This window comes from Aulonocara stuartgranti (assembly GCF_965226115.1).
Source record: "Aulonocara stuartgranti genome assembly, chromosome: 8".
Lineage (NCBI taxonomy): Eukaryota > Metazoa > Chordata > Actinopteri > Cichliformes > Cichlidae > Aulonocara > Aulonocara stuartgranti.
In genome coordinates this window covers 22,120,906-22,136,116 of record NC_138959.1, presented here as the reverse complement: position 1 = coordinate 22,136,116, position 15,211 = coordinate 22,120,906, and the positions used below count along the sequence as shown (strand labels likewise).

The following is a 15,211-nucleotide window of genomic DNA, read 5'->3' as shown; positions in this document are numbered from 1 at the left end:
AATGGCGAAACCATTACTTCACTCACATAAGACGAGATGGTTGCTGTGTCCCTCCAATAGAAAGTCTGAGCAGTGGATCTGCTGCCATCTTTCACCTCATAGACAATAACACCTTTGGCACAAACCCCAAGAATAATCTCTCCGTCTGAAGGCTTTTTCTCTCGTGTCACACGGTGGAACGAAACGCCGTACTCAGGCAATTGTTGACATACCTAAGAAAACACAAAGCGGTAACCACCATTTCTGTGAGACTAACAGTGGTCACAGCTATGAAGATACAGTAAAACACACTGCATCATTATTTAAATATTGTCACAATAAAGACAGGTTTGATACCTTGAGAAATTCAAGTTCTGATTCGTCGGTGAGCATTTGAGCATTGTTGGTGTGAAGTCGCAACAGCTCCCCCTGAATGTAAGGCAAGGCACATTTCTCCAACACGCTCTTGGAGACATACTCATCAGGGCGGTAGTAGCCCCTACCATATACCTGCAAAGAACACCAGATAACAGACTTATGTTAATGCTATTCAAATAATATCTGAACAGAATTAAAGGATAATGACATCATCAGGATCATAAGCTAAACAATAATAATCAAAATATTCACCACAAACTAAGGGTATGATGGATAAGCAGGATCTATAGAAGCACTCTACCTGGATTCCAGCTTGATCCAATCTATATATGAGTTACTAACTAACTATAGTGACGGCATATAACTACATTCTAACTATAGTTTAGCTTCAGGTACAGAACCTCAGGCATGGAGTCTCCATACTCCGTCTGCATGGCCAGACCTCCTAGGTACAGAGCAGTCTCCTCATGACAGAACAGCCTGTCCTCCAAAAGATCTCTCCTAAGCTGGAGGTAATACTGGTGTCGGGTCTGTTTGTGCCTGATGGAGAAGATCACACACACTCAAAGGTTTCTCCCTCAAACTAGGGCTGTTGGCAATAATCGAACAGGGGGAAAAACAACATACAAAAGAAGAGAAATGTCGTTGATGAAGAATTTGACCCTGAAGAAAAGGACAAAGGTGGCAGTAGGCACTTTTTTCCAGCTATCTGGAGCAACTTTAGAAATCTTGGTGTCGTTGTCCACAAAGAAAAACTCATTATCTGACCAGAGAAGAGAGAAAAGAAAGAAACTTTAGTGACTTGATAACGTATCAGTTACAGCATACCAGCACCACACAAAAACGTTTACCATCAATGTAAGCAAGGCCGAAGTAGAAATGCTCCACAAGGTTGAAGTGAGCCACAATCATGTCAAAGACGTCTCCTCCTCTGGATTTCACCTCGCACCTGACAAGGATGCTCTGGCCATTCGGCATTACAACACTCAGCTCTCTTTGAGTGGTAGGAGATTTCCCTTTCTTTGACTGCAAAAATAGAAGTTTGAGAATATCAGATTTTTATCTGTCTAATTAATCTAAGAGGACTGACGGGTCAATTTTGGTTGTAGATGAACAAAATAGATTATGAAAGATATAATTTTTTAGATGAATAGACAAAATATTCACTTTGCAAAATATTACTCTTCAGAATTCTATAATGGATATTTTGAAACTAAACTGATTAATATTCCATTCAACCAGAGACCAATGCAACTGAGGAAAGCACATCAAAACTGTACTTGAGTAAACACATTTAGCAGTATTCTAGTATTGTGTGTCCTTGAAAGAAAATCTCCTAAAATATCAGGACTGTACTCACCACAATGGATCCAGGAAGTTCCAAGACAACCAGCGGCTCATCCAGCACTCTAATAAACTCAGGACCCATGTCCTGCAACACAGGAAAATGGAGAGGAAAATATAGTGTCCTTAAGTAAGAATACTCATTACATAGAATGGCACTTTTCAGAAACATATACATATTACTGGATCATAAGTATTAATCCATTGTTGCTTGTATATCTCTTTAATGTTCTACGTGTTCATCATTCTTATTATTTGTATTTGGTTTTGTGGTTTATCTATAATAATGTAATTCAGCTGTAAAATAATAAGTACACTTTAAGGTAAAGGGTACAAAGCATGACATTTGTAATGAAAACGTAAAAGCAGAAAGTGGCACAACAAATACAAAATACAAGTATAAATACAAATGTATTAAATTTAAACTTTATTAAAGTAGCTGGGACATGGGGGAACTATGGTACCTTGTAGATACGCCACTGGAGGGTTGTGAAACTGACAATTTTACTGTGTGATTGTGGTACACACAGGAAGTGGTGTCCTACTCAATTTGTTAAGGGAAAAAAGTCTGGATGGTGGCATATGTTGCTCCAAATCCTTATCCCTGTAACCCTTGTTCCTTCTCTAACCTATGCTAACAGAATATCCCATATTATTTTAATTTTTCTACTTTTGAAGACTGTTTTCTTGAGTCTTGGCAATCAGTGAACAAAAGAAACAAACATTATAGCTAAAACTGAAAAATGTTCTCATTGTTGAGAATTTTGCCTACTTTGTCTTTCACAGACTGGTGAACCCTTCACTGTCAGCTTTGAAAGGACCTTGTTTATCTTGGGTGCTTCTTTAAGGTCAGTTATGTTTCTGATTCTGATCAATCTAACAATCAAAACCTGTTTAAGTCTGAAATCCATTTAAAAAGACCATATTTCTCAATGTGTTGTAGTAATAACTAAATATATAGATGATTCACAAATTACATACATTATCACAATTATTTTGGGAAACATTATACTATACTATAATATAATGTCACAAATGCACTCACCTTTACTTTCTTATCATTCAGACTCATTGAGGAGTCAAACTGTGTGAGGGATCTTGAGTTGGCATTTCGATTACCATCCATATAAGGACTACCGGGGCTGCGGTTCAGCTGCTGCCAGCTGCCGTACCTCTCTATTTGCCGGCCTCCCAAGGGAATCCTGGGGAAAATTAGATTTCCATTCTCAGTCTGATGGCAGGTGAGATCCGTCACTCATGAGATGATAGCTTGTGCACACAGGAGTAACATTTTGATGGAACTAGCTTTGTTAAACACTCCTTTGGGATTTGACAACTCTGTATGGTTTCTATGTCTTTTTTAGTTATTTTACCACACCTTATTTAAGCAAATACATTTCACTGAACATGCCCACCCGTGACGCAAACAAAATAGGATTTAAAATGTGGCAGAATGCTGTTATAAGATGTGTAAAACACATTTCATACCCTGTGGCATTAGCTGAATAAGATACGCCCGAGAATGTTCCGGACATCTTCTTCTTCAGCGACCATGTCGAGTTACTAAAAGAGCTCCCTGAAAAATAAACATGTATGTCACATAAAAGCTGAATATTATTTTTAAAATATGCTTCTTAGCTTTCTTGCAGGATAAAGACTGATACCACTCATGTCTAACATGTAGTTAGCTTAGCATATTAGCTTAGCCTGGAAGCAGGGACAAGCTCTGTCCACGGATGATGAGACTTCTGTGGCTCATTAATGAACACATTTTATATCAAAATCTATACTTTATCTATACTTTAAAAAAATATCAACTTTTGTTGGTTTTAAAGAATAATGTAGTTAGATTTACTGAACAAATTAGGTTTTCTTCAGTTGAGTCCTTTGTGTTGTTTCAGTGAAAAACTGCACCCGCGATCCTCACAAGGACCAGCAGAAGAGAATGGATGCATGGATGGAGGTTATGTAAAGGTTAGACTGTGTTTTACTCAAGAAACTTGTGACCCACCTGTGCAGGCTTGCTCTTATTTATTTTTATCTCTTTATACTATTTTAATTTGGTGTATACTTACTTCTGTACTGTAAAGCACTTTGTGAGTTCTGCTCTTAAAAAGCACTATATAAATAAACCTTACTTACTCTAAAATGCTAAACTGATTTACTGAAAAGCCATTGAGTTAACCAGCCACAGTATTCTGCTGAAATAACACAAATGACTCAAGTAAATTTATACTGTTGCTTGGGAGTTACTTAACACAGTTATGTGTCTCTAGGACAGTAGGAAAGGGGATTTCCTTCAGGGGGCCCCGAAGGAACAACATAACTTTCTCTCTTTTGTTTAATTTAATATTTAGCATAAGTTAACTCAGCAAGCAGAGCAGTGCACACAGTCAGGAGTCAAAATTGGGACGCTGGCACTTGACAGCTAGCAAGCTGAAAGAACGTAGAATGACACAAATCAGTGAGAAATGACAAAACTCTTAGGCTGTGTCCCAATTCAGGGTCTGCACGAGTACTATAAGTACAAGTGCGGAAGTGAGAGGCTTGTGAAATGGGACGGTCTACCCTTCGTCGCGCTGTTCAGGTTGCCTAGCAACCATGATACTAACCGCAAGAAATGTTTCATACAGCTTTGTGTGACAGAAATGAAGGAGAAAAAATGTTTTGTTGGTCATTCATTTTTGTCATGACATCACTTTGATTAGTTGAGTATCTGAGGCTGAGACCACGTGACTGTAAAACATGATTGTTGGGCTTCATTCCTGTACTGAACAGTCATTTCAAGATTAGTTAGTAAATAACAATTAGCTAATGTTGGTCATGAGACTAAAATCATCTCACTGTGGTAATGTAAATATAATATGGACAATATTATATGTATTGTCCGATTATTATGATATATATATTTGTAGAGGCTTTAAAACCAAGTTAACACTGAAAGTCACTAATGTTACATAACTTTGCCGACATGTGGCCAACAGCAATGTTTTAATGTTATTAAACATTTGCACATAAATAAGTGACATCCTATTCAGTACTTACTTTTAACAGTTCACTCTTCGGCCGCTCCCTCCTGCAATATTTTGCGGCAAAATTATCCACACCCACCGCCACGCTATGAATTGTGGGATATATGGGACCACGAAGCGTGAACCGGACCATGCTTGATATTTGGGGAAATCAACGGCGCATTTGGAGTATGCATTTGAAGTACACTTCGAATTGGGACAGCCGTCGTCGCGTGGCGGTGACGTAATCGCACTTAAAATGCGTACTTCAAGCGTGCAGACCCTGAATTGGGACACAGCCTTCGTGTACCACGGAAAATGTTAGAGAAAAGTGGGACAGACCATAAAGCATGACTCATCTGAAGAGTACCTGTCCTATCAGTGCCACTAGAGGAGTATTGGTTCAGCACCAATCAGCACTATAGTTAGGACTGACATCAATCTCATGCTATTGTAAAGCATTGTTAGGTAGTGTACTTTGACCAGACCTTTGACAATCAACATTAAACTCTTTTTTTCCTCTTCAGACAAAGTGATAACTGATGAAAGACCTGCTTTCCCCCTATTAGGTGGACCTCAACTAGATCTACACTTTCACTAATGAGCACTAATGAACTATACCTGCTGATTGCAGCAGCTTTACATTTAATATACAGACATGAAAGTGCTATTGTTTTTCTAATGCTTTAAGCTAATAAGACTTTTCAGAAACATTACATTTGACAATTAGAAGCACTTTCTTACTGTGTAATCTGTCCCGGACCACTTGACTGCGGTCTGTTAGCTGGGATCCATTATCAGCCATAGAGACGTGATCAGCCTGTAAAGAAATCATTGTCAAACTCAAGGAAACAGAGTTATCACAAAAATCAAAACCAGACATGATCTCAGCTAACCGGCGGAGCTTCAACCTAAACACTTAACCACTACTCACCGAGTTTCTGTAAACATCCTCCACCAGCTGCCTAATAAGACGCTCTGCAGGAGGAAGCATTGAAGCCTTGTGGTGTAGCTCACAGGTTTCCAGCACCGTTAGCAGGTCCGTCCTTCTCAACATCATGTCCTCGCACATGCTCAGTAGCAAACCTTCCAGCTCAGCACTTATTTGGACTGGCTGTGGAGAAAAATACAGAAGAAAAGCAAAATGAATGGCACGCAAGTGCTAAGAATAAAGAAGAATGAGATTACGGGAAGATATAAGAGGAGGAGTACCTGGTTGTGAGGTAGGTGATAGTCAACACACCAATAAAGAGTCATCCCCAGTGAGTATACAACCATCTGAAGAGTAGATACACACCAAATACGTGACTACTAAATAAGTTAACCTGAGATTTCATTGTTATCTACAATTTAGAGATTATTTTTTTTAATCCTACGAGGTATCATGCATGATTTCCAATTATGGTTTTTCTTTTGGTCAGTGCAAGATTTTCCAAATTTAGTCAGCTGCATATTTAGCAAATTGGCCACAGCTGTGCTTGTGGAACATCTGTTTTTTGGAACAAGCACGCACTGCAATATAAAAGACCTCAAAGCAACAACAACACACCTTTTCGACTGCAGTCCTCGAGGAGGCGGTGTGACCCTGCTGGACTTCAGGGGCTGTGAAGGAGGCCACGTCTTCATTTCGAGCACAGCTTTTGAAGGCCAGACTCCCGTTGGCTGAGAGCAGCACTGAGCCTGGGCTCAGCACGCTGCTCATGTTGCCTGAACCTAAACGGAGAGCACACCACAAGCTTGTCACCAGCTCGAGAGATTTGATAAAAAGAGATTTCTTTGAATAAGATCATGCTTTCAGCCACAGTGTGTTTGTTATTGAACATTACTTTTGGACTAGAGAAAGAATATCAGAGATACTAAATGTAACTTTCAGATCTGAAAAGGGGGTCAACGAGAAGGTGACTTCTTTGGGCTCATGGGGAAAGGGCCCTCAGTTTAAAACATCAATAAACTTTCATGTATGGAAGCATTTACAGTCTTGGTTGCTAGTTTCAGGTCCTAATAATTACAACATGATTTTCATTTTGTACATTATGAGCTCCCTTAGCATCAAAAGAAAGAAAAAGTAGGATGCATACAGCTGCCTTACCTCCTAACTGACAAATAGTTAGTCTATGACTATGAGTTGTCCCCTGGTTACTTTGTAATCATCTACATCGACCGTTTCACATCGAAAACACCATGGCAAACGTGAAAGGTTTCAAAATGGGACCTCATACACTAATGAGTACAGTGGCTATATCCATCTTTATTGTACAGTCTATGTTTTAAATCAAGCCCTGTCCTTAAACAGTTGTGAATTTGGGAAGGTGATGAAGGAAAGTTACCTTTTTTGGAGATTTCGAGTAAGGCATCAGTGGTGGCAAGAAGCAGACACCAGACCTCATCCTCATCCAGCGGTGAGCCCCGGGCCTCCAAAACCTCTGCCAGGGTCACAAACGTACCCATACTTCTGGGATACTCAAGCAAAAGAGACAAACCCAAAGCACCCCATTACCAAATTTTTATTTTATTGCAAGAGAATAAGGCTCTTTGTTTCCTTATGTTACAACGTAAAAGTTCAGATGTTCATCTACACTACATTTTGTGAAATAGACTCATTTTAGATGAAATACTCAATCAAATGCCATAGAAGCTTTCTGAAAGTTGATTTTTCCTTTTTTGTGTCATTAGAATTATATTTAAATGAAAGCTCTTGTGACAAGTGCTTAGCGTATTTTCTTAACAAATCATACTGATATGCACATCTGAAGATTAAATGAAAGATAAGGAAACAGAAAACGTTAGATGTTGTAAGTGTATTTTTGAATCAGTTTCTTTATCAGTGCTAACTAAGAGCCTGCTGAGCTAAGCGTGGTGATCAGCACATTTAAAGCACTTATGTGCGTAGGTTAAAGGATTTCTGAAGTGCTAAATTACCTTGAGAAGCTTCCAGTAAGTGAAAACATCCGGTGTACTGAGCAGGAACATGAAACACGGCTTATTGCTCATCACTATTATCAATTTCCAATCCTATAAATTTAATATATGTATTTTAAACAATACATACTTAATACAGTTCAGGAAGATATGCAGGATGGGTCACAACTGAACACATTAAAATGCAATAATCCTTGATTTTTACCTGCTTATATTTACTTTAACATTGGCTTTAAAGTTCCTAAATGTTAGAAAATCATATAAAATACATTTTGAGTAAGTGGGATTTCTTAAAGGAAAAAATTGGCATTACTAGAAGAAGTGCTAGAAAGGCTTTCTTTCGGTTAATAGCCAGAAAAAAGGCAAAGCTTTTGTTCTTGGACTCGATCAGAACAGCCCTGCATGACTCACTGTTGGAAAAAAATGCATCTTATGCTGGGTATTACTGTAGCCCCTCAGTCTTTTTATCTCCTCTCACTTTAAGACCGCCCATCCTAAAAGGCCATCTTCTTCTGATTGGCTGCCTGTCAGGAGGGTGGGGCTCTCAGCATCTCTCACTGACATCACACAGACTCCAGAGCAGAAAAAAACTGTCTGAACTTGAACCTTTAGTGCTGTCTGAAGCCTGAGTTTATGGCTTACAGGGATTACTTGTACATTCTGTAACGTCATTATTTGAAACTTTGGCTATTGTAACAGTACGCCATATGTATATGACAGAATTTAAGGGAAAGCACAAAACTGATTATACACAATTTATTTTTTTTTACAAAAAACTTATCATCATCAGCAACAACAAACCTGTCAACAAACTTTGTAGCAAATAACAAGACGAAGGAGAAAACTAAGTTACTATTTCATTATAGTACAGGGAATATAACAAGCTGTAATGTAACCAGATTAACAACCTAAGACATTTACACAACATTAATAACTTATAAGGTTTCCTGCTTTGTTGCCACTGCAGTATAATAAAGGAATAAAAGCGGAGGCATGGAAAGTTGTCGAGGCTTTATATATTGTTTTCACGCTGGTGTCTTTAATTTACTATATTTATTCATTCAGTTTATTTTTAGGTTGTGCTGGTGGCAGGTTCTTTGGCTGGACAGAACTAAAGTTTGGCATACAGTTTATTCCATGACCTTCCTGACACACGAACAGCATTAAAACAGTGACAGAAAGCAGACAAGATCGATTGCCAAGTAACCCAAGCTCTGTTAATCAGGTTACGTGTGCTTTGATTTAATTCAAGATGACCTAGGGTCAAGCGTCTGTGTGGAAACAATTAGTGTGGCCCTTTCTTACAACATGTCTATTAAAGCCAGAGCGGTATCCCAGTCATCCACCGTGCACAATACCAGTAACAACTGGAGAACTGAAGAAGCTTAATGGAATGCAACGAAAATGCCTTTCATTTTTCCTGCAAGTCATGTCAAAAAAATTCAGAGCTGAACACGGTTTATTGTTCATCGCCACTGTCATTTTCCATCCCTATTCTCGAGATAAGGCAATGCTGAGTTTCAAACGATCATCTAGGCAGCTCTTAAGGCCCTTTGCAGACACGATTCCAATAAGTTTGGGCTGTAAAAGGAAATAAATGATGCAGGACTTTTATTGTACATTGCTTCTTTACTGCAAATTAAGCACTTTTTTTTTAGCATGCTGTTCTCTCCCTGCTGACCACTGCGAAGCCATGCCCAGGTAAAGTATTTTTCAGGCAGCCACTGCCTCACACTTGACCTTTTGGAAGTCAAGGGTGGGTGTTGCTTAGTGATCATGTATAGGCGTGATTGGGGATCAAGCTGTCGGTCCTCAAGTGTATACATGACATAACTGAAATTCTTGCTTTCTGCAGTGAATGGTGCACTTTTTCAGATATATGTAGAACTAACGTGTTTATTTCTTTAAATAATGTCGGTTTTTCTGTTTATTTCTTCAAAGATTTACTTAACCAAACTAGCTTACTCCATTGGGGTGGCTGTGGCTGAGGAGGTAGAGCACTAATCAGAGGGTTGTGGGTTTGCATGCCAAATATTCTCGGGCAAGATACTAACCTCAAGTTGCTTTCAGATGCATCAATCAAACCTATACTTTCAAAGTAGTTTTACCCAACACTGAAAATGCCTTCAATGAAAAGCCCTCTTTTTTAAAGATGTTTTATTGGCATGCAGACACATTCGTTGACACAAATAAGGCAAAGTACATCAGTTGATTTAAAAATCACAGCTCCAAATAAAAACTCCTGCAGAGAAAGTAAGTCACTGCATTGCTGACATAAATGACAAAAGTCACAGTCTTTCTCTTCACACAGAGCACATGATGAATGACTTCAGTTGCTCTGTGTCACTTACACACAAACAGATAAAAATGAAGGCGGCTCAGTAAAATACTCCTGTTTTTCTTATTAATAAGCTGTATCTCACTCACTGTGTGTGGGATTGAAATGGGTGTTTTCTGCCTTCCTCAACCGCTCCCTGTTCTGCAAACTTACCAGCACTGTTCTAGAATAAAAAGTGAGTAGCTATAGCAGCTGACACAAAGGATAAAGTACAAAACATGCTGACTTTTGGTGACAAACTGTGTGACTGTACGCAAACACACACTTTTACACTTTGTCGGATGAGCGCTGCTCAGGCTATAAACGATAAAATCTGCATTCCACGCATTATGGAGCCTACCTTATTTCATCCAGTATCTGGAGAGATTCTTCTTAAGTTCCTTTCTCTGAACCTAATCCTTCCTCCTCTTATTCATCCCTTGCTGCCGTTCCACCCACCTCTCCCTCATCCCGGCGCTCCCGTCTGGCAGCTCGTGACACCCCAGTCATCTCCTCATCACAAGAAAAAGAACCCATAGCACAAATTTCCCCTGTGCTCGCATCTAATGACGTGGCCCTCTGCGTTTTCCCTTATTTTCTACTATTTTTAGACCGGGGAAACTAAGAACATAATTGGATTTGCAGGGCAAGCTAACAACAGATGGGGCAGCAAAGCACCAATCCATTGTAGGCAGCACTGTGTTAATCTGATGCTTCAACTACTAGTGACACATTAGGTTAAAGCAGGAATAAACACAGTGTGTTCATGCAGCTACTGACAGCTTCATGTGACTTCTCTAAAAGTGATTTTCTGAAACTTGGATTTATGCATCTGTGGACAGGCAAGCATTATGTTTCATTGGGCCCAGGTTCTTTTGTTTAAAGTATGCTGACAATCTACATCATTAGTAGTCAGCTTTGCGTTTAAAAACTTGCAAAATAACAACTCGGTTGTAAATCATGTAGGTTACAACCTCGGATACCTCAGTACTATAAAGTCCTGTAATTAGACAGGCTCAAAAGTTAAATATTCCTTGAGAAAACTGTGCCATTTTGGGGAGGCAGTTTTATATATTTTTTTGTCTGCTTAATTACTTCTTTTATTACCCTAACATATGAAAGAGCACTTCGTAGAGACGTCTGCATTTCCCCCATTCTCTGCCAGAGTAAGCTTTTTTTTTCTATATAGACAACAGGATGAAGTGTGGAGACAAGGTACTGACAGGACAAGGAATGGAAATTGATTTAATAAACTTACTATAATAAAAAATGGATAAACAGCTAAATAAAAGAAGGTAATTGATGTGTAAAGCTGTGTATAATTATATATTAGAAAATGTGGGGCTGGAATGATAAATATTGCAGTTCATAAGCTATGAAATAGCGATGAAATATTGAAGTCCACTGTGTGATTTCTTATTTCGAGGTGTTGATCTGACAATTGGGCATCACTGATTAGCGCTGCTGCAGTGAGCAGGTCAGTGAAAATGGCAAAGAAAGATGGAGATAGTGAGCTGTTGTGTGAATCTTTGTGGTGTGAGCCCGTCTGTGTACCATTCTCTTACTCAATGGGAGACTGCCTCTCCAACACCAAATCTGTGTAGGGTGCTGAATAAAATGTCATATGTATTTTACTTATACATAATTTAATTATATGTATGGGATATATGTTGATTTTGAGGCCTTGATAAGTCAAAATGTTACAAAGTATGATGCTATGGACCAACTTTTGTACTTTTAATGAAAGGTTTTTATCTAGAAAAGTAAAGCAAAGGCTACACCTCATAAAAGTAGTCTATAAATACCTTTAAATTGTCATTCAGGACAAAATTATTTTCATTTGGCGCTTTAACATGTATAAGTTTAACTGGAATAGTTATTTTTTATGTGAACCTGTCTTACATTTGCTTGATAGCTAGGTGTAGAAAACAGCTATAAAACTGATAATACTTTGTTAGCGCTATTTTAAATGTTACTCGTCACTTTTGTATAACGTTTTCAGTAGAAGATGAGTAGTTATACCTTTCAGGTTTTTAAATAACCCTTTAGCAAGGAGTTAACATCCACCCATTCCCATTGAACGCGACATCATTCCAAAACGTTGCAAAACCGTCGCTTCCGCTTTGCAGACGTAGCCGCCGGGAACGCGCAGGCGGTTTTGAACGCCCCCTGGTTCTCATTGTGCAGCCGAGGAAACATCGGAAGGTTTCGACGACGTTGGTATGAAATGGCAGAAACTGCCTGGGTCGCGGAAGCACTGAGACTAGGTTGCGTAGAAGCTACACATGTATCTTGCGGTGTTCCCAGCCTGCTAGTGTGACGAAACGGGAGTGTAACCGGAGTGAAGAAAGGGATTAAAGCGCTGTTTTCCTCCTAAACACCGTCCAGCTTGTGTCTCCGGCAGCAGGCAGCGAGTGGCGACTGCGGGGTCGACACTGTTGGAATTAACCAGAGAGGGGTGAGCTCGACATATGGATTTTTTTCCTCCCACTGAGACATGTTTGACGTGTTATTGTCAACTGCTGGGAGGGGAACGGACAAATGTGGGTCACACACGTTACTCTAAATAGGTGTCACCATAACGTATAGGGTGACCAGCACCACAGCAGGCAGGACAGGTCTGGCCTAAATGGTACAAGGCAACCAGAGTGAGCGGCTACACTGGGAAGTATACCTATCCATGTCATTAGCACAGCTTACACCGCCAAGCGTGAACCGGGTGGTGTTTGCCACTCGTGAAATCCTCAAGGAAACCGCTATGACCTCCAGCTTGTGCTCACCTACATCCCCAGTGTAAACAGAAATCACTTATTAACGCCTTTGAATACACCCTGTTTTTATTCAGCACCGGTTTTCTGCTTTTTTATGTTTTGTGTTTGGCAGCATAGCTGTACAGCTTGTAACATCACAGAGGTATAAAAGTATCAGGCTCAGACTGCAGTCTTTGTGCTTGTGTGTGTTTTTAATGTGATGATTTAACCTGCAGATTGACAAATGTACTCCTTTTTTTGCCAGTTGCATCAGTGTGAGAGCATTTCTTAGCTCCTGTCTTTATTATAAACAGGGATGAGATCAGAGGATTGTGTGTTTCTTATCTAACACACGAGATTATTAGCTGTATTAAGAATTTTATTATATGGCCAAAGTTGGGTTAGGCAGAAATCACCCCAGGTTGCAGCTTGTGCACTCAATATGTGCATCTTGGTTACACTGAAGTGCTTCTGTCGTCATATTTGGGCGATGCAGCTCTCACAGTGCACTGCACATTGCTAGCGGGGCTTTTGGGAACAACCTGCCAAGAGGACAGGGATGGTCAGGCCAAAAGATCCAAGAAATCTGATTCCTGCACCAAAAGCAAAAGGTAGCCTGCAGAGCCAGGATTATGAATCCACATCGAGCCCACTCTGACATCTTGATACTGAAATGTCCGAGGGATTATAAGCCTCTTAACTTGTGAATTTTACCATGGTTTCAGCTGATTTGTGTTGTCTTTTTGTGACAACTGTTTGTATCTAGACACCCATCAGCAGGCCATTTTATTAGTAGACACAAGTGTGTAGCATCATTTTTTTTGGAGAGTGGAGTCATTGTTTGACATAAAACCAGTCATCACGGTAGCGATGCAGTGCTCGTCCTGCTTTAATTCTTCTGCTGGGACCAGCCCTAACACAAATACAACAATTAACCCAGCACGTCACAGTTCAAACAGTCACAGCTGAGAGCAGAGACGGTTGTGCCTCTCTGCACTTTTAGATTATGGACACAAAAGGTTGGTCCATATTGCTTTGTTTTTGCCTCCAGAGGCCCTAATATCATATACATTAACCTAAATAAATTAAGCTTCTTAAAAGAAGGGCCCAGAATTTCTGAGCAGGAAACGGAAACAATCATTTTTTTGTATATTATGAATTGTGACACGTCCTCTTCGTTATCTGCAACATTTTACACACTGCTCTGGTCGTCTTTGTTGTTTTCAGACGTCGTCTGTGATTTGACATCGCTGTCACAGTGTTTGCTACTACAGTATTAAATAGTAATGTTAGACTGTTATCAGTTAAGGTTACATACTTGGGTTGTGGACGTGCAGTCTCATATAATGCATTTATTTACTGTAAACAGCATGCTGATAAGACACTTAAGCGGAGCCAGTTTAAAAATGCTAAACTAGCCGACAGGGTGGGGGGAAAATCCAGTCTGTCAGCAGCTTATCCAGCTGCCTGGTTCGGTACCTGTAGATTGTCACCATTCTAAAATTTTCATCATCATCCATGAGCTGAACTTCTTATATGTTGGCGACAACAATGATGATGCTACCTGCAGGTCCTAATTGAAATAGGCTTTCAGGCTGTCAAACAGTGCACTCTTCAGTTTGTAGGAATATTTTGTGTTTGACCAGGCGTTTCCTCAGATTAGATGTATTGCCTTGTATTGAATTTTGAGCTACAAATAATGCAGAAAGCACTATTTTGAAAATGGAATCACACCTGAGACTGCTTTCTGCTTTCCACTGCCTCCTTTTCGGCGCATGTTGTTCTTCTAAACGTCGCGGAGGTGGCATCGGATGCTTTGGGTCCCTTTGTTGTTCTAACCCATTTTTTTTTTTAAATTTATTTATTTTAAAGTCAAGCCTTATGTTGTCTCACACATTAAAAGAATAATTCCCAGTGTCATCCTCAGAGTGAAGATTACAGCTCATTAACTCTGGTATCAGATTATTATTTGATACTGGCAGATACCTAAAGCCAAGGTATTGGTATCCTATCAGCACTGGAAAAAGCTGAATGAGCAGATCCCCAATCTGGAGCCTAGGGGATGGGTCTATTTACTGGTATTATAGCATGTGCCCCTCTGCTTTATAGATTGGTTAAGCTTTTCTTGTGGTGTGTTTCCTGTCTGCTACCATGAGGCATGTGATACTCACACAAATTAACTGCCTGGGGTTTTTTTTTGTTGTTGTTTTTCTTTTTTTAAAATTTAGGTTTTTCTTATTCAGAGTATTGTAAATTACTTGATCAGCAGTTTGTCAGACAGCTTGAAATCTAGGCCAAGATTACAGGAAGTTTAACAATAAACCCCCCGTGGTTTGTGTCTGCAGATGGCCATGAGAGAAGTGTCATTCAGGGCCTTCATTGGTACCAGAATTTGGCACTGAATAAGGCCTTGTGAGCTCTTATCAGCAGCAGCTACTTTGGCTGAGTGCGAGCGCTTTGAAGATAAAAAGCGATACTGCTGGTGGAATCGACTGTGGTCACCCAGATAACTT

General features: G+C 39.7%; 2 protein-coding genes across 15 annotated transcripts in view; one reads left to right on the top strand and one right to left on the bottom strand.

The window, feature by feature from the left end:
- The window catches only part of frmpd2 (FERM and PDZ domain containing 2), a 64,390-nt gene extending 53,857 nt beyond the window's left edge, over positions 1-10,533 (bottom strand). For 5 of the 13 annotated variants that reach the window (XR_014278291.1, XR_014278292.1, XM_082543220.1 and 2 more), the window contains exons 1-14: positions 7,632-7,650; positions 7,040-7,164; positions 6,262-6,425; positions 5,925-5,990; positions 5,647-5,826; positions 5,457-5,532; positions 3,190-3,277; positions 2,747-2,903; positions 1,718-1,789; positions 1,209-1,383; positions 985-1,120; positions 759-897; positions 337-489; positions 27-212 (exon numbers count right to left, since the gene is read on the bottom strand). Coding sequence is in view for 11 of the 13 variants with exons in the window: in XM_082543220.1 (XP_082399346.1) it covers positions 27-212; positions 337-489; positions 759-897; positions 985-1,120; positions 1,209-1,383; positions 1,718-1,789; positions 2,747-2,903; positions 3,190-3,277; positions 5,457-5,532; positions 5,647-5,826; positions 5,925-5,990; positions 6,262-6,425; positions 7,040-7,160 (1,713 nt within the window). In the remaining 2 variants the exon portion in view is untranslated. Of the gene's footprint in view, positions 1-26; positions 213-336; positions 490-758; positions 898-984; positions 1,121-1,208; positions 1,384-1,717; positions 1,790-2,746; positions 2,904-3,189; positions 3,278-3,556; positions 3,597-4,746; positions 4,833-5,456; positions 5,533-5,646; positions 5,827-5,924; positions 5,991-6,261; positions 6,426-7,039; positions 7,725-10,058; positions 10,126-10,309 lie in introns of those variants that run through there. The other 8 variants (XM_082543224.1, XM_082543226.1, XM_082543227.1 and 5 more) reach the window with 8 other exon arrangements.
- A 1,585-nt stretch (positions 10,534-12,118) lies between these two features.
- The window catches only part of mapk8b (mitogen-activated protein kinase 8b), a 36,575-nt gene continuing 33,482 nt past the window's right edge, over positions 12,119-15,211 (top strand). The window contains exon 1 of one of the 2 annotated variants that reach the window (XM_082543250.1): positions 12,119-12,406. The gene's annotated coding sequence lies outside the window, so the exon portion shown is untranslated. The remainder of the gene's footprint in view (positions 12,407-15,211) is intronic. The other variant, XM_082543251.1, reaches the window with a different exon arrangement.